This window comes from Lepidothrix coronata, unplaced genomic scaffold, assembly GCF_001604755.1.
Source record: "Lepidothrix coronata isolate B3197 unplaced genomic scaffold, Lepidothrix_coronata-1.0 Scaffold198, whole genome shotgun sequence".
Classification (NCBI taxonomy): domain Eukaryota; kingdom Metazoa; phylum Chordata; class Aves; order Passeriformes; family Pipridae; genus Lepidothrix; species Lepidothrix coronata.
The window spans coordinates 1,264,263-1,287,887 of NW_016690378.1; the positions used below are offsets into that span (position 1 = coordinate 1,264,263).

The window sequence follows — 23,625 nt, forward strand, 5'->3', positions numbered from 1 at the left end:
GAGAGGTGTTCAAAGGTATAAACCTTCCTGGCACATTCGTTTCCTGACAGCAGAGCAGAGAAATGCTGAGGTTGGAAGGGGCCTCTGGAATCAGCTCATCCAGTCCCCTGCTCAAGCAGAGTCAGAGCAGGTTTGCCCAGTGCTGTCCCACTTGGGTTTTGTGGGGATATTCAACCTCTCTGGACAACCTGACCACCCTCAGAGTTAAGAGAAACGTTTCCTTGTGTTCAGATGGTTTTTAATCTGCGTCCATCTCTGCTTTTTCTGTCAGAGGTGCTATTGAGAACAGTCTGGCTCCCTCTTCATTCCCTCCCAGCAGGTCAGTGTTTCTCTGGGCACACTGAAGGAGAGGTGGCTGATGCTGCTTTTCATTATTTGAGACCAGGTATCTTGGAGAACAGTCTGTCTTAAAAGGAAATTTTCATACCCTGTCCTGGATTCAGTTATGAAATCTGACCTTAAATTGTGATTACTGGCCTCTCTTTGCCCTAAGAATGAGCTTTCCAAAGGTGTTGGAGTTCGTGCTCCATTCCTCAGGATGCCCACACCCAAATACCAGCTGTCCCCAGAAAAATCTTCCATAGGTGTGATCCCAGCACTCCAGTCCTGTTTGTCTGCTTACACACCAAGCATAAGGAGGGAGGGATGGAGTTAAAAATTAAGTGTGCAGCTGGCTGAGGACTTGCCTTTCTGGGTGTGGGTTTGGGGGACGTCAGGAAAACACAGATGCCTTGCTGCCAAATCATCTCTGCTGTCCCATGGGAGACAGGCAGATTGACTGTCAAGTATTTCAGCCCCCTGAAAATGAAGCAAATCTGTTCAGTTTTAACTAGCTGAAGATTTAATCCACGATTTGCACTTTTATGGGTCATTAAAACAGGAAGGAAAAAGCCCCTCACTTTGGAGACCATATTCCTTGTTGCTGCAGTCTGTTATTCTTCTTGGTTGAAGGACACTGAGTCATATTTAGGTGAATCCTCTAACAGCTGAGAACATCCAGAAACAGCACAAAGCCAGCGTTCCTTGTCTTTGGGCTCCCCCCCTTGCTGCTCCTCTGCTCCCTGCTTTACAAATGAAAGGGAAAACAGTCCTTTGCAGGCATGCAGGATACTGCCTGACTTTTGTTTGGATTTCCATAGGTATTGGTCACCTTGGTGCAGGCTCCTGCTAAGAAGCACAGTAAGTGATCTCATCAGAGATTTTAACCTGGAGGGCTTTTTGAGCAGAAGCTGTTGCTGTCAGAGTCACAGGATCAGGTGTGATTTCCAGTTTGCTGGAATATACAGCAAATGTGCAAACAGGCTCTGGGCTTTTTTTAGCTCACAAAAGCAAGGGAGTCCTTTGAAAGATCCTCCGTGTGCCCAATCATCGCTCTCCTCACCCTGCACAGCATCACAACATTCTGACAGTGTAAATCCTCACATTTGCCTCCCTCCCTCCCTCTCTCCTCCAGCCACTCTCCCTCCCCCTCCCAGCCTGCTGCTATCGGATCTGTGATGATATGTGATCTCCTGGATACAATCACACACACACACAAGTACCAGGCACTCCTGCTCAGCTGAGCAAAATGTCTTTCTCCTAGAAGTGGTGCTCAGCCCCGCGCTCAGAGCCTTGACGATGTTGCCATGCTTCCCTTCCTGCCTCCTGCCTTTTGCTGCCTTTGCCTGCCTGCTTTTCCTGCCCGGGGGTCACCTCTGCCCTGCTGCCTGTAGCTGTATGGACTACCACACCATAGACTGCCGGGATCAAGGACTCCCAAGTGTTCCTAATCCCTTTCCATTGGATGTACGGAAACTTCTCATAGCTGATAACAACATTCAGGCGATACCAGCTGACTTCTTTATATTTTATGGAGATCTAGTCTATTTGGACTTCAGGAATAACTCCCTCACCTCTTTAGAAGAGGGCACTTTTAGCAGCTCTACCAAACTGGTGTATTTAGACTTAAGCTACAATAATTTAACGCAGCTTTATGCTGGGACATTCAAATCAGCAGAGAAACTGATAAAGCTGAGCCTGGGGAACAATAACCTGGTGGACGTGGACGAGGCTGCTTTTGAGAACCTGGAACAGCTCCAAGTGTTAGAACTGAATGACAATAACTTACAGAGCCTGAACGTGGCAGCCCTGGAAGCGCTGCCCTCCCTGCGGACTATTCGCCTGGAGGGCAACCCCTGGGTGTGTGACTGTGACTTTGCCAATCTCTTCAGCTGGATCCAGGACAATGCCTCCAAGCTCCAGAAAGGTAAAGCTGGGTGGCTTTTCAGTGCAGCCCGTGTGTCTGTGTGTGTGTGGGAGGGCAGAGGGTTCCCGGGCAGACTGGCTGGGTGCTGCCTGCAGTGCCCCACGCTGCAGTTTGTTCGGGCTCTAATTGCTTGCTTTCAGCAAACCAGCCCGTTAAATTGATGGTGGCTTCTTTTTTAGCAGCGGGTCCTCCTCCCAGTTAAGAAATAAAATTTTAAAAATTAAGCCCTAATAATTTTGATTTATGGACTAAACTTACACAGGCAGTGAAAGAGCCTTTTCAAATCCATTCAGCCCAGAGCTGGTTCTCTTCCAGACTTCATTTTCTCTCTGGTAAATATATTTTCAACAATAAGCCCTTTGAGCAGCTACATATCCTGTGCCAGCTCCTTAGGAAAACTGATTTTTCTCTCGTTTTACTGATCAGCTATAAAGCTGCTACAAAAGAGTTAAATCCCCATTTTATGCATCTGTGATTGACAGCCCTTTCCTGGAAGTATTTTCACAGAATTCCAGAATCACAGAATGTGCTGAGTTGGAAGGGACTCACAAGGATCATCGAGTCCAACTCCTGGCCCTGCACAGGACCATCTTTGTTGTGATACTCTGTGTTTGAAACTCTTCAGTAGCTTGATTTTGGCTCTTTTCATTACAATAGCACTGCTTCCAACATCAGAAGTAAATTGAAATGGCTCTGGAATGCCCCCAAATGCAGGATATATAACTGGTATTTGAGCCAGGAATTTTTAGAAAAGCGTAGAGGGAAAAATAAAAGTATTAAGACTTGCATGCCTGGGGAATCCAGAGTCGTGCTCCACATGTCCCACCAGACCCCAAAGCCTCTCTTAATCCAGCTTTAGCAGGAGATCATCTCACAGTTCATGTCTCCCAACAAGCACCAGGGCATAAACTCCTGCCACTGAGCGGTGCCCGAGGGCAGCTCCCCCTGGGAGCAGGGAAACCTCGGGAGGGCTGCACAGGGGACACCTTCCACCAGCCCAGGTTGCTCCAAGCCCTGTCCAACCTGGCCTTGGACACTTCCAGGGATGGGGCAGCCACAGCTTCCCTGGGCAACCTGTGCCAGGGCCTCACCACCCTCCCAGGGAAGGATTTTTTCCTAATATCCCACCTAAACCTCCTCCCTGCCAGTTTGACGCCGTCCCCCCGTGTCCTGTCACCACATGCTCAGAGCCTGTAGTCAGTTATTCAGGTTCTTCCCGTGCTCATGACCTTGGGTAGCATTTTTTAAATATACTCATCTAGGTTGCCCTAGATACTCTCAGCTGTAAAGCAGCTGCTTTAATGAAGGAGTCATTTGAGGGAAAAGTGTTGGGTTTTTTCCTCTCTGTCTCAGTGAAACTTCAATCTTGATTCTTTCTACACCAAACCTGGGCCTCTTTTCCCACCTTCCCTGATGCTTTAGCTAAAGTTTGTTTAACTTGACCCAAATATTTGCCTGTCTCTNGCTCAGTTCAAACATCAGTTCTCTTTCCCCATGCTTTTAATGAACTCCTAGGTTGTTCCCCTTGATCCAGACTGAGTCTGTTCATTCTGAGTCTGTCCCACCTCTTCCTCTGCTGCCCTGCCAGTGTTCTAAAGTGTATCTGAACTTATATCTGGAAATCTCAAGTGTCTGAGCTTTCCCATAGCATTGCCAGTGTCCCCAAGGTCTTCCAAGCTCAGAGATGCTTTCCCACAGTGTTTTCTCTCAGCCACAGTTGTGTTTTGGCCAAATAGCTAAAACATCACTAGTTTGTCCAGATCTGCCGAAGTAAGATGTGATTTGGGAAGACAAGGAGGGAAGAAGCAAATATTCAAATGGTTGGTTTGATCAGAGCTGTCCCCCAGGGATTTGCAGTTGTTCCCTGGAGCGAGTCCCCCCTCTCTTTGCACCCAGCCATGTCAGGGGAGATGTGCAGGGATGCAGAAAAGCGTGTGCAGTCAGCGTTTTCAGGGCTTCTTGTGAGCTGCTGCCACAAAAACAGTGACTGTCTCCTCTGATAAACTACCAAAACATTCTTCACAAAGGTGAGGGCAAAACTAAACCCGAAAAGGAAAGACTGTCTCAGTGACATTTGAAAATATGTGGCCACAGTTGAGTGCCTTGCAAAACAACTTTTGGAAAGTCAGAGTTAAATTACTGGAATCATGATTTGATTGCATTTTACATCCAGTTTCCAGTTTTTAATGATGTCACGACACGATACCCATTAGGAACTGATTAAATTAGTGTTACTTGTCTGGTTATACTTATCCAAAGCCATCCTGGCCTTTGCTGGGAGGAGTGGAAAGAGCAACTCACTGAAGATTCAGCATTCAGACCCTCTGGCTCCTCCTGATAGTGCTGTGAGGCTGGAGACAGAAGGATTATTGCAGCAAACACACAAAGTAGGGCAGCAGGCTTTAGATCTGGAAATACAGAATAAGGAAAAGATAGGGATGCATTTTCAGGGCCCAAGAAAAGAGCTTGGCTGCAAACAAACTTCTGCTTTGGAATTCTGCAGCAGCTCGTGGGTTTGCATTGCATGGGCTGAACACAGGGCTGGGAGAAGGACACTGGTTCCTCACTTTGAATGACACTTCAAATAGTTTAATGTGCCCCATCTGAGGGAAGTGACTCGAACTATGAACTGTTCACTAAGCCACTGCTCCACCTTTCCCTTCAGCACTGCAGGGGATGGTCAGCCCCAGCTGCCCTGGGTTTGTGCAAAACACCCAGTTGATATAAAAACAGGAGTTCTGTCCCTGTGAACTGAAATCTCTGTAACGGCTCCTGAAGCTCTCCCTGTGTAATTAAGGTCCCTGTGTAATTAAGGTCCCTGTGTAATTAAGGTCCCTGTGTAATTAAGGTCCCTGGAGGACTCAGGTGGTCTGAGCAAAAGCCAAACTGCAGCTCATTAGTTTGGCAGGAGCCAGGTCCATTTTCTTCCTGGCACGTTACCAGAAAGAGCTTGTAAAGTTCTAACTTGTGCTGCCCTGTGTGCCCAGCTGGCTGGGAGGGCTGGGAAGGCTGGAAAGGCTCTGCCCAGCTGCTCATCTCACTCATCACTTCACACAAACAGCTGGGATTTGAATCATTTTACAGATCCCAGCATTTATTCATCTAACCTGATTTTTAAATAAAGGCTTAACTGGCATTAGGTGAACGCTCCTCTCTCCCATGGCAGATTTATGAAAGGAACTGCACTAAAAGTTTTGTTATTAAACTCAGCACTTTAAAACAGCAAACATATTCTTTTACCTGCAAAGAGATATTAAACCAGCATTTTCATCGAGCTCCAAAATCAAACTACAGTTTTCCCCTCTGATCTGATTAGTAATTGATTAAAAGCAAATTAGTGAGCGTAGTGCAAAGTAGACAAAGGAAGTGTGAAGATCAGTGGGATGGTGATAAGTGGAGAAAATAGAATAGTTCTTTTTCCTAGAGAAGGCAAAAGTGCTCATTATGGGTCCCAAAATGTTTAAGTATAACACTTATAAAGATTTTCTGTAGAAGGATATTTGGCTATACACATGTTTGCTATACCTGAATGGAACATGGTGGCCAACGAGTCACAGTAAAGACTTCCCATCCAGAGGAGTAGGGATATTAAGAGTACTGGATTATTTATTTTGGAAGTAGAAAAGTTGCTGAAGGATCTCTGTCCCTCCAAAAACAGGTGTGAAAACTTTCATGGAAGGTTTTACTCCGTGGGAGCATGAAAAAAACTCACGGAACAAAAAACATCAAAAAATGCCTAAATTGGTCTATGAAAATACACTCATCCATTTATCATGTTTGGCTGAGCTTTCTCCTGCTTTCAGAGCTTGTTGTGTATCACATTTATCTTGGCTTATCTTTTGCTTCATCTCTTAACCTACTTCTTTTAGTTTTTACTGCTTGAAACTCAGGGCTCACCCAGCAAAAGGTGCGAGTGACCCACAGAACTGAGGGGTTGGAACCTTCCCTTTCAGTGGTTCAATGCAAAGGGCTTTGATGGAATAATTTTTTGGTGAAAACCACTGTTTAAAATTAGTGCAAAAGGCATTTGTTGAACCCCTCTGAGGATCCCACCTCGGTGGAGGGACTGGACTCAGACAAAATGCCTGTAACAGAGAAATAAAAGTCATCAGCAATGGCCACATCAAGGGCTTTGCAGAGGTCCCTGTGGCTGATTTTTACTGAACATGCTTTGGGCAGCAGGGCCTGTGACCTTGTTTGCTAATGACTAATGCATTTTTAACATTACTTTTAATTAGAGCTTAAGTATTCCTTGGAGTGTGACTGCAGTGTCTCCTTTCTGTCATCTTGCCCTTGTTTTGCTTTTTAGTTTTTTCCTCCTCTCAGTGTCTTCGGGAAGTTGTGTAAAGTTTCTGAGATTACTTAAATTATTTTATTAGTTATTTAAGTTCCCCACTACCCACTGCAAGAATTACAAATTTTGCTGCCCTCTATGAAAACAGCATTGGAAAGACTTTTAGGAACTTGATATGAAGGTTTAGACTGAGCTTTTTTAAACACTGGTATTTCCAGGAAGACTCAAAAAACTCATTCAGAACTGGCCAGAGCCAGAATTCCAAATGGAATTATGCTGTGATAAATGAAATAGATGTTCTGAATGCTTGAAACTGAAGTAGCACAAGTTTAGGTGAGGACTGGTGCTCATTTTGGTCAAATGTTGCTCTGCTTAGCAAAATTGTGGGCACAAGGCTACACAATTTTAAACTTTAAAACTTCAATTTAAATTTTTAAATTTAAATTTAAAACTTAAATTTTTAAATTTTAAAACTCTAAGAGGGTTTTAGTGCCAGTGCTGACACAGAAGCTGTTTAGCTACTTTCAAGGCTTCTGTAGCTTTCAAGATCCCCTCCATAGGGATGGGCAGGTGAATTCTGGAAAAGTGGCACATTTCCAGGTAAAGGCTGTCTGTGCAAAAGAACAGGAGAGAAGGATGGCAGTGAGAGGAAAGGTAGGGAAAAGCAAGAGCAGGTGACAATGAGACTGTGAGCAGCTTCTGGAATAAGAAACTCGGACAAAATTCAGTCCTAAAAGAGAGATTCAGAAGTGAATCATAAAATAGAATCACAACTGAGGTTGGAAAACACCTCCAAAACCATCGGGTCCCCACGGTGCCCAATGCCCACCTTGTCCCCAGCCCAGAGCACTGAGGGCCACGGCCAGGCCTTCCCTGGACACCTCCAGGGCTGGGCACTCCAAACCTCCCTGGGCAGCCCCTGCCAGGGCCTGCCCACCCTTTCCAGGAGGAAATTCCTCCTGATGTCCAACCTGAGCCTCCCCTGGCACAGCCTGAGGCCGTTCCCTCTCCTCCTGTCCCTTGTTCCCTGGGAGCAGAGCCCGACCCCCCCGGCTCCCCCCTCCTGTCAGGGGGTTGCAGAGCCAGAAGGTCCCCCCTGAGCCTCCTTTTCTCCAGGCTGAGCCCCCCCAGCTCCCTCAGCTGCTCCTCATAGGATTGACTCTCTAGACCTTTCCAGACCCAGAAGAATGGGATGATTTTTGTGAGGCTGTTTGGAAAGACCAGGCCATGAGGTGTCCGTCTCTTCCTTCTTAGACTCCTTCTATCATCTCATTCCAATCTAAAATCTATTACTAAACTTATTCTATAAACTAAATAATGTCTTACTTCACTAGTCCAGGCCATTATAGTAGCCCTGAGCTCACTGAAAATGTTAAACATTGTCTTCAAAACAAAGCACCATAATCACAGGAGAGGACAGGTTTTGTTTAACCTTCTAACAACCAGCGAAACAAGGGAGGATTTTACAATCCTCTTGACTTTTCAGTCTTCATTAGTCCTTATTTATTCATCTGCTATGGAGAGAAGGCTGCCTTAACTTCATGTACTAATATAGAACCTGAGCAAGCTTCAGCTAGAAAGGACAGGCTGTTCTGTCCATTCCAGCCATCACTTCTCCCCCAGTATCATGCACATGGTAGCACATCCCCAGAACAGAACAGAGCAGAATATCTGTGCTTTTGGAAGGGAAAATTAAAAGCCTTAAGACATTTCACACATTCAGCAGCTTTTATTCTGTTCAAGCAGAAACTCCTAACAGAAATTATATTCCTTAACAAGCACATCAAATCTGTTCCTATATATACACATATATAAATATATTATTTGATCTCCCAGTCTTTTTCAGTAAAATGATCTGACTGCCACTGGCTTTTCACTTTGTTTCCCCCACCCTAAGGTTGTCTGGAGCACTTCCATCTTTCACAGATTTGAGGATGTGAGGACAGCATTTGCAGATGTGAACACCTCATGTTGAACTTTATATTTAGGCTTTGAGACAAACTGCTAAGTACCCTCTGATGTTGTCCTGGGAGTCTCCAGGGCACTTGGCCGTGAAAGTTTTATTTAGGGACCTAAATCTAGGCTTCGAGGTTTTTTTAAGCCTTACTGTTCTGATTGCTTGGGGCTATTTCCAATGGAATTTCATCTCTCTGCAGAGGCACTGCCTCTCTCACTGCTTATTAATACATCTCATCCATTAGTGACAGTGTTTAAGTAGACGAAAGCAACTATGGCTGGGAGCAAAATACCACACAAGAAACAAAATGCCACATCGAAACATTTCAGATCTGTGTCAACTGCATTCAGCAACACGAGGGAACAGCTGAATTCCACCCAAGGGGGCAAATACCAATTTTACTTGAAAAAAACAAACAAAAAAGCCTATTCTAGTGCTCTTATATTTACTGTTTACATAGTAATGAACACGTGTGCATGAAGCTCACTTAAACATTTATGGCTTCAGATGTTTTTCTGGCTGTATTTCCTGCACATCCCAGTGTTTGTCATTATCTTGCCCTGCTGCCCATTGCTGACTGGTAGGAAACTCTCCTCATACCTGTTTTTTGTGAACTTTACAAAGACCCAACAGAACTGAGGCTTCTTTTATTTTTATTTTTATTTTTATTTTATTTTAATTCAGCATCCAAAATTACAGCTGGGAAATAACAGACAGACCAGGACACTGAAGTGCTAATGAGTTCCAAAAGTTCTGCAGTAAAAGCTGTAGGGATTAGAAACGAGCAGAGATGGAAAGACACGAGGAGCCCTTCAAAACAGACCCAGAGCAAGTGATACCTCTTGGTGCTTGTCTGTAGCTGGAGGAACATAACCCAAAACTCGCTGTACAATAGTGCATCAGTCAATACATGCAGGGAAAACCCGGGGCAGAGCCAGGAGAAGGCAATGTCCCTGTGAGAAAGGTGGCCACAGAGCCCCAGCAGAAGGAATGCCAGTGGAATGTGGGAGCTGGGTTTTCCTGGGCTTTTTCGAGTTGGGAAGTGGCAGCTCTGGGGCACTGCAGCTCTGTCAGCCTGGTTTCGTTCATTTACAAGGGAATTATTAATTGCTTGCACGCAGACTGGTTTGGGGCTGCATCTGTTTTCTAGGGGAAGGATTTCAGCTGAGTGAACCTGTGCCTGGTCCAGAAACAAAAGCACAGTGTTCCTTGGGCTCCAGCAGCAGCCTAATTGCATGGGATCCATTGTAGGGTTTAAGTGCCTGACTCAGAGGAGTTGCACTGCTCTAACATGAGGTGTCTCAAAGTCATGTTGTTCTAAAACCTGTGAGGGAATTTCACTGAAATAAACTCCACCTGTGACTCTCCTGCATCACTTCTTTATAAAAAAACACATGTATTTTTTTTTTCTTTTTATAAACAAGCCTCTCCTTTCAATATTATGGTTTTGGAATTCCAGCCTTTTCACACTTCCCATGTTACTGAGCCAACCTATCCCTCAGGGTACAGACCTGCATTTTCATCCTTATTTTTTCAGTGTTAAGACAAGCCTGTCTAGAATCCAGCACCTGTCCCTTGACTGGGACTTCAAAGCAATCAGTGCATTTACAGCTTGCCAGTGAAATGCATCTGCTCCTTCAGATGACAGAGCAGAAGGATACAGAGTGTGTGACATTGTCCTTGGGACAGCTGGAGTTATTACAGATAATGGGATGGCCCTGACCAAAATAACACGAGCTGGGTATTTATAGCACCCTCACACTTGTTATTTCATTTACAGTTTTGTTTGGTATGGAGAAGCAACTCCTTGAATATGTTGTGGGAGCAATGAGGTAGATATATATAAATGTCATCAAAGGCTTTCTTGCTGCAGCCAAGCACCAAATATCAAGAGATGCCCTTTACAAGAAGCCTGGCTGCTTTTTTAAAAGAATAAATAGGTTCTGCAGAATAAATAGATTAAAACAAACAAACAAACAAAAAATACAAAAAACCAACCCCCAAACAAGATAGTAAAATTAATTCCATTCTAGTTACAGTGTGGGAAAGCAGAGAATCAAGGTTAAATGGCATCTCCTGTCCTCCAGAAGTGTTGTGTGAGGGGACAGGTGACTTTTATGTGCAACAGAATCACACAGAGGAAAAAACCTACACTCTCTAATTAATACTGATCACTGTTCATGCAGAGGGTGTATGATGATGACCTGGAATTACTTCCTGCCCAAGGAAAGAAAAAAATTGGCTCTATTGCTGGGCACCAATGCAGTAGGACAGGTGGGGAACAGCCCATCAGTTCTCCACACACTCTGGATTCTTATTGAGAAGGAAAACCTACTTGTAAATAATGTAGAGCAAGTACCACATTGCTGTGAAGGAGGCAGATGAAATGGTTTTGTTTGTCTGTCACCTTTAGCAGACCTGTGTGACCTGGAGGTCGTGAAGTTTTCAGGTCAGCAGCTGGAAGCTGAGGTGCAGCAACCACTGCCTTAACCCTGGGAGGAGGAATTCCTTGTTCCACCAGCCACAGAGCTGCCAGTCTTCCTGCTGCTCCAAGCCAACAGCCTGTTCCAAATTCCCCTGGGAGTCCAAAGCAAAGCTTCTGTTACTGTGCTGGGTTTGTCAAGAGTGTCACAACTCAGCAAACAGAAACATTCACCCCACAGGAGGGACTAATCCACGCTCCTTCCCCTTGGTCACAACCTGGGCTTCCACCCAGCTCTGCAGCCCTCCCAGGCTGCTCCCAGCACCGTTTTAGCAGCCCTGGGTGTGGATAGGAGAGGGCAGTTTGTTCCTGTTGTCTTGAAAAGGTGGTGCACACACAGAGTAGCTACAGCTGGCAGCGAGCAAAGGCTCTCGCTGGCCCCTGTTCTTCACCTCTTGGCATCTGTTGTTCCCAATGACAAAGAATTCTGGAAAAACCTGAGCCTGTCGTGGTGTCACACAACAAAACAAGTAGTAAATTCCCATCTCACCTGTTTGGTTTGAGAACATGACCTAGATTCCAGTCCCCGTGGCTACACGGAGACAACCCTCTTTATTTCTCATTATTGTACAATCAGTCCCCAAATCCTCGCAGTAAACTGATTCTCACAGCAAGAAATACCCTCTGAGTGCCTTGGTGTGCTGCAGGTTCCTTTCTGTTTGCATTCTGTGTGTAGTGAGGTAAGGAGAAAGCTGGAATAGAGCTCACAGTCCACAGGCTCAGCTTTGATCCGTGGCAGAACTGCTGCTGGGAGTGGATGAGTGGGCTCATTTCCCTCTCTGGGATCCTGGGGAAACTCCACCAGAGTAAGTAGTTTCTAGATGCAAGAGCTGCACTGTGCAGAACTGCTCGGAACAACAGTTTTCTTTTGGGGTCTTTTTTGCTCTATCTCTTTCTTTTTAATATATTTAATATATTTTTTTCTATTTCCTTCCCTATGGAAGCTTAGACCTGACACTCCATCTCACCACTCCAGCACAGAGGTGTCTCAAATGCTGGCAGGTGAGAACAGCAGAGAATTTCTTTTGCAGTGGGTCAGAAATAGAAAAAATAGAGTTTTTTGTGGTCCCCTGTGCACTGTTCCTTTTGACCTGCGGTGACCACAGCTCAGCTGCTCTCAGGGGGTCTCAGCACCTGTTCTAATGGTTTCTTTTACAGGAACACTGTTAAATAGAAACTTTTCTTTTCTTGTGCTTGCTACAAGTCAAATGGGATTTGTTTAGGTGCCATATTCAGTTGGTGCAGGCTTTCACTGCAGTGATCTCTCCTACTAGCAAGGAACTTCAAGTGAATTTGCAGTATGTTACAGTCATTTTCTTGCTCTTTTCTACACAAAAGCAGCAAGTGCTTTGATAACTGTCAGCTTTATATTTATTTATTGAAAAATGTTTGCTTTTTAAAATCTGGTTAAAAAGACACAGGTCTTGGAATTCCAGCCTATGGCTTTTCTCTCCTCCCTCATTTTTCATGGTTTTGAATAGGGAATGATATCCATTTATCCCCACTTTGTGCTGTTAATCCCATTCACCCCTAGAGCTGCTACTCCCAAGTCTTATTGAAAAGAAAAGATGATTTGGTGGCCAACTGTCAGTTCTTTCCTAGGAAGGTTTGTAGAAGGAGCTCTGTCCCAGGCTGGAGAGTGCAGGTATGAACTTCCTCAGCCAGCAGTGCAGTCACTGCTCACTCAGTGCTCCAGGGGATCAGCTTGTGTACAAGACATGATAAATATGAACCTTGCAGGCTCACATTTCCACAACTCTCAGAGGATGTTGTACCTCCTTTACCTTCCAGGTCAGTGCCAGCGACAGGAGGTTGCAGAGATCTCTAAAGCAAGTTTCCTCACCATCTGTTGTGCATGGCCAGTGCACTCCAGGCTCAGAGAAAAATCACTGTGGGTTTGGGCAGCTTTGCCTGGAGGAAACCAGTCAGCCTTGGGCACTCTGGCTGCTGTCCTGTCCTGCTGGCACCTCCTCTCAGTACCTTGTCAATGAGAGAAGCACGAGAGAGGGAAGGCAACAGAACTTTAGGCAAATGTAAAAGATGCAGGAGGGCCTTTAGGGGTCAAAATTTAATACAATCACCATTACAAGGTCAGTGTGGTAACTGGTTCCATAGTAGAAGTAGCTAAAACTCCTTTTCAAATCAACACAACAGCTGGACTGGGTTGGATCCAGACAACCAGCCAGGTTGGCACCACTAACCCCAGGAGCCCAGGTTTAATAAATAGTAAGACATCACATGCCATAGTTATCCAGCCACAGGAAAAATGGGATTCACAGATGCAGAGGAAATCTTATCACCATTCCCTATTTAAAGTGCCAGAATGGTTCCATGGCAGAGCTGTGTGATGGAAAGGCCCTGTCCTGTGTGTGCACACAGAGCCAAACCCAGGGAGAACATCCTGGGATCACCAGCAAAGAGTGGAATTACCAAATAACCCAGCAGCAGTTCTTGTGTCATCAACACACAATTCTCATATTTTTATATTTCCCCTTTACATTCATATCCTTGATAGTAAGACAAAAGCTGTCCTGCCAACAGCCCCACAGACTGAACTCCCTTCAGGATTTGTTCCTTTCTAGCCCTGCTAATGCCCTCTCCTGATGTTCCCCCGTTGTGAATGAAGAGGGAGCTGGGCATATGCAGTGAACTGTGTGCTTTCACTGTCCAGGATCGACCTGCATTCTCACAAGTTCTTAAATCTGGGGGTTTTTGCCTTCACTACAAAGAGCCCAGCCTTAGGCATTCTCCAGTAATGCAGGGAGGAACAATATCTGCCAGTCTGCCTGGCCTCAGGACAGCCAGGGAGAAAAGGTGGAAGCAGGTCACAGACAAACAAGCATCCATTAAACCCAAACTGTTGTTTTGACCAGAAAAACAACCGTAGTTTTGGAACTACATGGGAAAAAGTAATGTTTAGAAGGCACCGAGGGAACTTCAGTATCCCTGCTAACCCTGTTTGGGAGTCAGAGTTTGTGTTCAGATGGAGCAGCTGGGAATTGCTTCCAGGCCTCCAGGTTTAGATGCATCCAGGGTTCAACACTAACTTTTTTAAACCCTCAAATCATGGTCCTTGATCACACCTGACCTCCTGGAGGCAAAATAACTTCATTTCCAGGAGCTGCTCAAGGGGGTTACATAATGGCTTCGGGACAGTGACAGGCTTTGTTCCAATTTTTCCTAAATATTGAGCAAATTCACAAACCAGAATTAACCCTAAAACTTTTCCTCAGCCGTTCAGCCTGTGCCCTGGAGCAGCAGAAGGATTCACGGATATTCCACTGATTTGTTTCCCTCTCCTCTTCTTCACAGGTCTCCACGAAATCCAGTGCTCCCTGCCCGTGGAGAACAGGAGGATCTTCCTGAATGAGTTATCTGAGGTCAGCTTCAGTGAATGCAAGTTCAGTTTGTCACTGACAGACCTTTTCATCATCATCTTCTCCGGGGTCGCCGTCTCCATCGCTGCCATCCTGTCCAGCTTCTTCCTGGCCACCCTGGTGCACTGCTTCCAGAGGTGTGCTCCCAGCAAGGATGATGATGATGATGAAGACGACAGTGAGGACTGATCTTAGTCTATATCCTTCAATTTGCTTGGTCTATAAGTTGTTAGATCATCAGCCAAAGTCTAGGAAGAAAAGGAGCAGAGTAAAAGCTTTACATGAGCTCACAGGGTGTGAGGATCCCTCTAATCAGTGATGGGCACAGGCAGCAGTGGCAGAGTTGGGACTCTCAGCTTTGCTTGCACTGATGCAATCAGCCCGGGTTCATTTTGATCCTTAATCAAACACTGCATTTAAATTTGAGGATTGGAAGAAAAAGGGAGGAAAAGCAAAAAAAAAACCCAACAACTTCCGGTGTTGAAGATTGGAAATAAAAAGGGGAGGGAAAGGCAAAAAAAGTGTTCCAGTGTTTTAAAAGACAAGTTCCCAGTTTCCAGATTGTCCTGATGAGATGCAGATTCTTATAAGTACTTAAATCTTGTTCTAAATGCACTTTGGAAAGGACTGGAAGGGTGGAAGCGTTTCAGCTGGAAAATATGGAAGTAATTTCAAACAGCCCCTTCCTAGATCTGATAGTGGGAGATTCTATTAAACTCACACAGCTTTCCAAGTGACAAAATGCAATTAGATTCCTAGAATTGCAGAAAGCATGAGAGGAAGGTTGGCATTTTCTCCCTACAAAGGTTCTCCCCAGACATCCATCCCCCATTTAATGACAGCAGTTGCAGGCACCATTCAGCCAAAAAAAATTTTTTCTATAAGTGAATATGATTCTGGGTCTGAGTCATCCACTGCAGATGCCTGGCACTTCTTTGGTCATGGCACAAATACTAAATATAACATCCTTTTGCATTTTTAGATGCAATGAAGTAAAGGATTTCCCTCCCTGTAGTGCTCAGCACCAGTAAGTGTTGCAGTATCCAGTCCATTTAGTTATTTTAAAACACTAAGGGCTATATTCTGCTCCTGATTATACCAGAATAACCCAACTGAAATGAACACCAGGATCCAAATTGGCAACTGTATAAACAAGAGTGAAATCTGGCCCAAGATATTTCTGACTGTACTATAGATTTGTCAAAACTTGAGCTCTTCTATATGATGGTAGATATTTTTGTTAAAATTAAAAAAGACATTTATTACAAGAGATTTTTGGAATAGTGCTGGACAGCTTTTTAGGATAAGTATATTTTTAAAATATTTGTAACGGAAATATTTTTTTAAAGCTCTGTGTATTTAAATTATTCTCTAGAGTAGCTGTGAGGGCTTGAAGTAATGACCAACATAGTAATAAGCAGCTAAGGACTGTATGCTATTATGAAATAATTAGAGCTGATAAAAAGTAGCATTTGTTTAACTACTGTAAATGCTATTATTTCTTAAAAGGAAACAGTCTTTGATTAAAACCCTGCCTTGCTCAGTAGGAGGGAATCCCCCTGTGTGGTCAGGGCTGACGAGGGACACCAGGACTCAGCACTCCTGGGTGTTGTCCCATCCCACAGGGATCAGCTGGAGGACCCTCAGCAAATCACTCTCTGCCCGTGCCTCAGTGTCACCCCCTGGAACCCCAAGATCACCATTTCTCTCTTTCAAGTGCTTGTGCCAGGGGGGCCCTGCCTTGGGGCTGCTCAGAGCAGTGACCTGTGGGGGGCTCTGATCCCATGGCAGTCTGACTTCACTGGCACCTCTGGAGCTGCTCCTTCGGCTGACAGAGTTTGCCCCGGGGTTGGCACCACGCTGAGGTCACACCAGGCTGAGAGGGTTTCTCTCTCTTAGCTCTCCAGCTTATTCAATGCACTTACTGCTTCCAGGGTTAGGATTGTTATTCCTGAGAACACACAGACACAGAATGAAGTAGGACAGTGAGAGGATATTCTGGATCAATACTGTCTTGTTCTATTCTGATTCCTTCAAGAAAAAAAACCGAAATGACATGATTTTCACTGTGTAGTGCCATGATTATAAAGAACACAAATATATTTATAATTTCAACGTGGGCTTTCATGTTTATTTGTGTGTGGGTATGAAAAAGGGAGACAAGCCGTGCCTGATTCATCTTTTATAAGTGGGGTTGTGTGGTTGGAAAGACACAACATGTTGCCCAGTGCAGCTCCTGGAGCAAACTCCCTTTGCCTCCAACACGGATATGTTATCAACAGTTTTATATTTAGAGCTGTGCAAATTGTTCAGTCATGGAATAAGAAACTGGGTCACACTTATTAGGGACTCAAAACTTGCGGGAGGTTCACAAAATGGTTTGTCCTACCAAGCTTCCCAGTGAGACATCAGTGAATGTTTCAGCAAACACCTGCCCTGCCTGTGGTTTATGGGTTTGTGTCCTTATCCTGTAAGGCTGAGGAACTTTGCAGAGGTCACATATCAAACTCAACCACTTTTACTGGATTCTGCTCTTACTTGCAGGTCCATCCCACTGTGGGGCCTCGAAATGAAGATGTAGATGCTTTTATAGTTTGTAGCTTTTTGCTCAACCCAACCCAAAGCCCTGAAAGCCCTGATTATATTTGGAACTTAGCACCCCTCAGAACAGCAAGGAGCAGACCAAGCTGACACCCACATATCACAGCACAAGCTGAAGAGCAAGGCTTAGGAAAGCTTTATTTGGGAAGCTGCTATTCTGGATACTCCATCACACCAAAATGATTTTGCAATGTAGGGTTTTTTCTGGATAAGAAACTTCAGCGATATTTTCCTCTATAATAATTATATTTCAGAAGTATTGAACTCCTAGAGTTAGTAGTATTGATTCTTTGTAAGCACCAGCAGTTACCTACTATTAGTATTGATTTAATTCTAATTGCTTGTAAATGAGACAGAACTTTGATTTAGTTCTTAATGGGATTTTTCTAACTTGATGGAAACTTCAGAGCAAAACATTCTCCTGTTGAAATATTACTAGAACCAGTCATCACCATAAAGCTCCCCTGCAAAAGTTTGAAAGCAAACTTCACCATGACTAGAAGGTGGCCTGAAGGCTGCATTATTCCTCTAGTTTTACCTCCACAAAGGCAGTGACACGGAGGTAATTCCATCTCCCACTGGACATGGGAAGTGTTCCTGTGTGAGGATGCTGCCCTGGGTGGGATGTGGTGAGGCTGCACTCCCTGCTCAGGCTGTGATGACCCACATGTAGCAGTTTGAGCCACATTAGAAATCTAAAATCCAATTTCCAGGTTTCCCCCACCCCTTCCCACAATTATCCTAGCACCAGAGAGAAACTTTCAGACTAGAGGCTTCTGTAGGGGAAGGGGGAAGTAAATACATTTATTTACACAAATAAATACTATACAAACTAAAGACAACTATATATATATTACATTTCTATCAGTCAGTCCTTTCAAGCCCCTCCTTTTAACTACTTTAGTCCAGAAGCAGCTTTTCAAGGCTGATACGTAACACAGTCTTTTCCTGTGGGAGTGTTCTGGGCTCCTGAACGCTCCCCCCTCACCAAGTTCAGTTGTTTGTTGCAGTTTCTCTCCTCATGAAGTCCAAGAAGATAATTTTGAGTCCTTGCTCTTCTGCTGCTGGTGATTTCTCCCTCTCACACCTCGGTTCGTAGGCTGCTGCAGTGTAGTTCAGCTTATCAAGCGTCCACGTCCTGGAATGTTGATTTCTCCTCGGGTTTTCGGTTGTCCTGCGTTTTAGTTCACGGCAGGGACATCCTCTGGGCCCCTCTCTCTCTCTCTCAGGGGGTCCGTCTCCAATTTTTGCTTAGGATCTTCTCCCCAGCAATCGAACCTCCTCCTGCCCGTCCACCTGGCTCTGCTGCAATGCTGAGCCTCACATCCACTCTCACTGAACAGCGAGAGGGAAAACCAGCCCTGCTCTGCAGCCTGGCTGCAAAGGTGAGGGGGAAAGAAGATGAAGGCCTGGCCGCAGGGCCTGCCTCTCTCTCTCCCACTTACCAGTTGTTTGTGAGTCGCATCCCTCACAAACAAGCACTCATTCCAGTGCTGGCTCCAACTCGGGCCTAGGCAGAGTTGGGGGGGCCGCAGGGAGGGGAAGAGAGGGAGCCCAGCCACCCCCTGGCCTTCAACACCCACATGCAGCAGACACCAACAGCCAAAACAACAAGACAGAACTGCCAACAGCTTCCGGGGCTGTGATATCCGATTTTGAGCAGAAGTGAACAACATGGATGGTGATTTGCCCTCCAGGGAACACTGCCCTGGCACCCAGTCACCCCTGAGCCCCCTCAGCCTCTCAGGGGGGCCAATTTCAAACCATGACACCACATTAGGATCAGTGAAGTCCCAGTGGTGCCCAGTGAGGGCCGAATTCACCTTCCCCTCCCTCAGGCCTGCAGGTGATCAGAAACGTGCTGGGGGAAGTTCTCAATTCACAATTTCCCTTGTAAACCAGCTTTGCTTTAGTGGCGCAATCCCCCCCCCCTCAGAGCTGAGCAGACATTTTACCTGCTTCAAGGGGAAGCAAAGATCCTCTGTGTGACCCAAATAAAGCGTGGCAGGCTCCAGGAGCCAGGCAGCAGCTGTCACACTGCCTGCAGACATGTCTCCTTGATGAAATGCTGGAGCTTGGGATGTGTGAGGATCCAAAAACTGTGCAAAAAAAAAAAAAAAGGTGAATCTGCATGATGTCATTGAGACAGCCTGACTTTTAGAAGTGTGCATATTGGTTTAAAAAAAAAAACCCTAATGCACAGGATATTAAAGTAAAGAACACCTGAAGCCAATGCCCAGCCCATTGTTCTGAGGCAGCTCCAGTCCTGCTGTGGTTCCTCCTCAGAGAAGAACATTAATGGGGCAGTTTTTAGAGCAGCACAAAAATGCATTGAGATACCTCAAAGGGATGGTTCTGGAAGGTCTGACAGAGAAGCAAACTGCTTGCCTACCTCAGATCTAGAGCAGAGAGTGACCCACTGCATGCTGACAGCTGAAATTTAGCCTGGCAGACCTAGAAGTGACAAAAAACACCGGGATGCTTCACTGTGGAGGTAAGTCCTTGTGATTTCCCTGTGGGGAAGGTGATGTTGAAATGCTGAATCCTTGTGTACCCTTTCCAGGAAGGAACCAGAAATATACATTGGGAAATTAAGTTTCTTGGAGAGTAAGATCTGCCAGGGGCTCTGGGTGCCAGGGAGCCTGTAACACACAGGAGCCACCAGAAAAAGGATTATTTCATGTCCTGTCACCACAATGCAGCCTTGTCATAGCATTGTAGAAAATAGCCAGGGAAGAACCACAAATAGATTTTGTCACAAAAATACTTGGTTTTCTAATCAGATCCCTATTCTCATCTTGCCATCACCTTCCCCTTTGTGTCCTGGTTGCTGTGTCTTTATATCTTGACTGTAACCAGAACAACAGAATGCCAGTTTGGTGTTTTCTCTGGATGGTGCAGCAACACAAATCCCCACAGCAATACCAAAGCAGTAAAACCATGGCTCTGTTTATGCTGACCAACCATCCAGCTACTATTGTGAAGAGTTAGTAGGAAAAAACCCCATAAACTATCGAATTTTAAGCTGAGAGAGCAACAGGAGCCCCTCCGTTGCAAAGCAGCTTTGCTGTGTCTCTCCAGTTCCCAGCAGCTCTCACCCCCCACCCCGAGCTCCCTGTGAAATTGTGTAACAGTGGGTTAGCAGCACATAATGTGCTTTTTTTTGGGCTTGTCAGAAACCATCCCAGTAAACACTTCAGAGCAGGCTTCTCCTGCGAGTTCTGTGGGATGTGAAAGGTTTGCAGGGAGGTGAGCAGCAGGGAAGGAGCGAGCCAGCTCGGGGCACAGTTGTTCAGTAGAGCCAGGTTTGCTTCCAAAGGAGCATTGGTTGATCTCAGAGCTGCTTTCTCCCCAGTTTCTGGGAGCAGGGGTGAGGTGTGAAGGTCAGCCAGTGCACACCCAGGTGTGTGGCACAACCTGTTTCAAGCAGAGATTGATGTGAAATGAATTCCTAAAGTTTACTGCTCCCAACCAAAGCATCGTTTGCCTGTTCAAAAGCTTTAATTTGAATGTGAACTGTGAGGTGTCACTTAGAAGGCTGCACAAAAATCTCTTATCAGCTCAGAAATGAGAAAGTCAAAGCAGTCCATGCAGACAGTGGTGGCAAGACACACTTCAGTCATTTCAGTGTGGGAGGTCATTGTTCCAAGCTGACATCAGTGAAATAATAGATTTTGACTATTCCTTTTTCTTCTCCTGGTCACTCTTCTCACCAATAGATATCACTCTTTATCCTTTTATGATCTGGATTCAAATGGGAATTGGAGGCATGGAAGGAAATGACCAGAATAAAACCCTCAAGGTCATTTTGGTCAGTTTGGCAAATGCCCAGAGGTGCCCCTTTTTATCTGTATGAGCTGTGTACTTGAGGATGGGAAAAAACACTTCTCTGAGCTCCAAAAGATTCCATATAAACATGGAAATGGATGGTTTTAAAAATACAAGGGCAACCAGAGGGATGAGAGACACGGATTGTAAATATCATTGAAAAGGAAACTGAGGCATAATTGGATTGACAAGTGTTTTCCTAGGAGAACATTATTTTTGGGTTGCTTTGTTGAGTACTTGCCTTAACTTTAACACAGTGATGATAAAAGCCTGGCAGGGAAGTGTGGAATATTGGCTATAAATTAACACTATTTGTGGGTTTAGAGCTGCAGTGTCGTAACCAACAACCTGCAACATCTGTCTTGCTTTGTTCAAAATAATTCAGTTGCCTTATGTTTGTGTTATTTAAAAATCAAAATAAAACCACATCAAAATAAACAAAAACTCCAGCCAATCCCCTCTACTCTTCAAAAGACAAGGAAATGTTCTGTAAGTAGTTTCACTGGTTTCTTCCTATGGCAAGTCCGAAATGTTATTGTATTTACTGACCTCAGGAGTTCTGTAAGAGGTGACAGGGGAGTGTTACAGAAACCCATTTCAGGTATTTCTTTCTTTCTGTTATTTAGTTCAGGCACTTATTTCCAACTTGAGGTTGAAAATTTTCAAAATCCAGTTGTAGATTCTCTTTCCAAGAGTGGTATCGTGGTGTGAGTGCAAAGTTAGATAAACTGTCCACATCTTTAAGAAAAAAAAAAAATCCTCTTTAAAACAAAAATTGGAAGAAAAAGCTGCTTTAGGGATTTAATTAAATTAAAATAAACCCTGCAATGTCGGGTCTTAAATGGAAGCAGAAATTGTTCAAGCCATAAATTCATGACTATTACACTGTATGGCAGGAAAGTGACTACAGACTTAATATTTAATTTATATTATTCCTTGAGGGAACAGAAATCATTAGGCTGAGAAGCCGGTGTTGTTTCCAGGGAAAGTATTCCATGCAGGCTGATTCCTGCAGTATTGGTGCATGGGATGCAGATTATCCAGTGTGGGGTTTGTGAGGCTGTGAGTGCAGCAAAGCACTGCTTCGTGTTTCACCTGAAGTGTGTCGTGGCAAAAGGAATCACAGTTGGCTTCAAGTGTGATTTCCCTGCTGAAAGGTTTTGGATCCAGTAACCTGGTGAAGGTTGGTCCAGCTCCAGCCCTTCCCTGCTGTGACACTCTGAGTTACTGCTGAAGGTGCTGCCTGGGCAGTGGGAACTCAGCACTTGTGTGTGTGTGTGTTTATTCTCTATATTCTCACACAGAAAGAAAGAAAATAACTCCATATAGGCCCTTTGTGGTGCTGGTCTGAGTTTACCTGAGTTTGTGGTTCCTGCTCTGGGGGGTGAACCCTAATTTTATTTGGGGTGATAGGTGGCATTTGGAGGTGGCAGACATTCTGTGCAGAGGCCATACAGCTTTTCCAGGTGTGTTCTGGATCCAGTGCTCTCTGCCCTAGGACAGGATCTGACCCTTCTTCCCAAAACTCCACTGCAGCCCCGTGTTGCTCAGGCAACACAGGAGTTGTCATTTTCTGGTAATCACTGCACATCTCTGGCCTAGTTTGGTGATGGATTTATAATGAACATCTTTAACCTCAGCCTAGCCCAGCCATCTGCTCGGGGAAGAAAGCTGGCACTTCAAAGCCATTTTCTGCTTCAAGGTGTCTCCTTGTAGTCTTACAGAACAAACAGTGAGTCATCTCCTCCCACCAGGATGAAGCAGGATTGTAGCCCAGCTCAGTGTGAGGAAAGTCCCTCGTACTCCAGAGCTGTGTGTGACTGAGCACAGGCACCAAACTTGAGCATTGTTGCTCCCCAGCTGAACCGTGGAGGGATGACACACTGACCTCTCCAGGGATGTGCTGGCTATGGGAGTGTTTAACATCTGTGGAGTGTGAAGGGAGGGGTTTTCTTGCACATAGGATTGATGATCTGATGAAAACAAAATTAGAGATAATTGTTTTGTCTGGACTAGGCTGTTGGAGAAGTTTATCTGCCATGCTGGTTTAATTTCTTAGTTCTCCAAGTGTTACATCAAGTGACAGGAATTTGCTTGGGTTTGTTTGGGGTTTAGATTAGCTTTGATTTAATAGATATGTGTGGGAAAGGTTTTAGGATAAGGGGTTGGTACTGCCAGCTCATTTCAGCCCTGCTGCCTCACTGGGAGCAGTCCATCCTCAGCACTCAGCTGAGGTGCTGGGCTTTGGCACAGTGCTGCATATATTCTGTATTTTCACCAGATTACATGCACAGAAACTGGGACTTAGCTTGGTTTCTCTGTAAAACCCGTGGTCACACAGGAAATTGGTTCCAAAGCTCGGTTTCAACAGAAACAAATAGATTTCAATCTTACTTATTATTTTACCCCTTTGGATCTGTGAGAAGCTGATCTAAATCACACCGGGACTGAAGAGAACGTTCCCCACTGACCCCTCACAGGCTTTTATCAAGCAAAATGTCTTTGGATTCTTCCAAGGGCATGTGGTCTCTGTGTTTATTTAAAGTTTGCCATTCAGTGAGCTGCCTGTTGGGCCATCCTGAACTCCATCTGTTCATTTCTTAGATGCAGGAATTGATTTCCCTGTCAGCCGTTGCACTGTTCCTGCAGCCTCCACCACACACCCCTTGTGCAGTGAAACCCCTGTCCCACATCTATGGGCAACAGGGGAAGCCAGTGCTTATCCAACCTCCCCTTAGCAGTTCCTGAGGAAATTCTTGCCTGTTTTGATTTTTTGTTTCTTCAGAAAAATTTTGTCTCCAGAGACTGTACCAGGATTCAAGCCCTCTTGAACCATTGCTA

General features: G+C 45.0%; 1 protein-coding gene and 2 long non-coding RNA genes across 3 annotated transcripts in view; 2 read left to right on the forward strand and 1 right to left on the reverse strand.

The window, feature by feature from the left end:
- The first annotated feature begins 1,473 nt into the window (after positions 1-1,473).
- On the forward strand, positions 1,474-16,392 carry LRRC38 (leucine rich repeat containing 38). Its single transcript, XM_017832057.1, has 2 exons — positions 1,474-2,245; positions 14,291-16,392. The coding sequence occupies exons 1-2, from the start codon at positions 1,618-1,620 to the stop codon at positions 14,542-14,544; spliced, it is 882 nt and encodes a 293-aa protein (XP_017687546.1). The 5' UTR covers positions 1,474-1,617; the 3' UTR covers positions 14,545-16,392.
- LOC108505764 lies at positions 14,419-19,037 on the reverse strand. Its single transcript, XR_001877589.1, has 3 exons — positions 18,912-19,037; positions 16,120-16,306; positions 14,419-14,603 (listed from the first exon to the last, which is right to left on the reverse strand). It is a non-coding gene; the product is annotated as an uncharacterized LOC108505764 (long non-coding RNA).
- LOC108505765 overlaps positions 18,274-23,625 on the forward strand; it is a 9,642-nt gene continuing 4,290 nt past the window's right edge. Inside the window, exons 1-2 of the long non-coding RNA XR_001877590.1 lie at positions 18,274-18,341; positions 19,354-19,450. This is a non-coding gene — a long non-coding RNA (uncharacterized LOC108505765). The remainder of the gene's footprint in view (positions 18,342-19,353; positions 19,451-23,625) is intronic.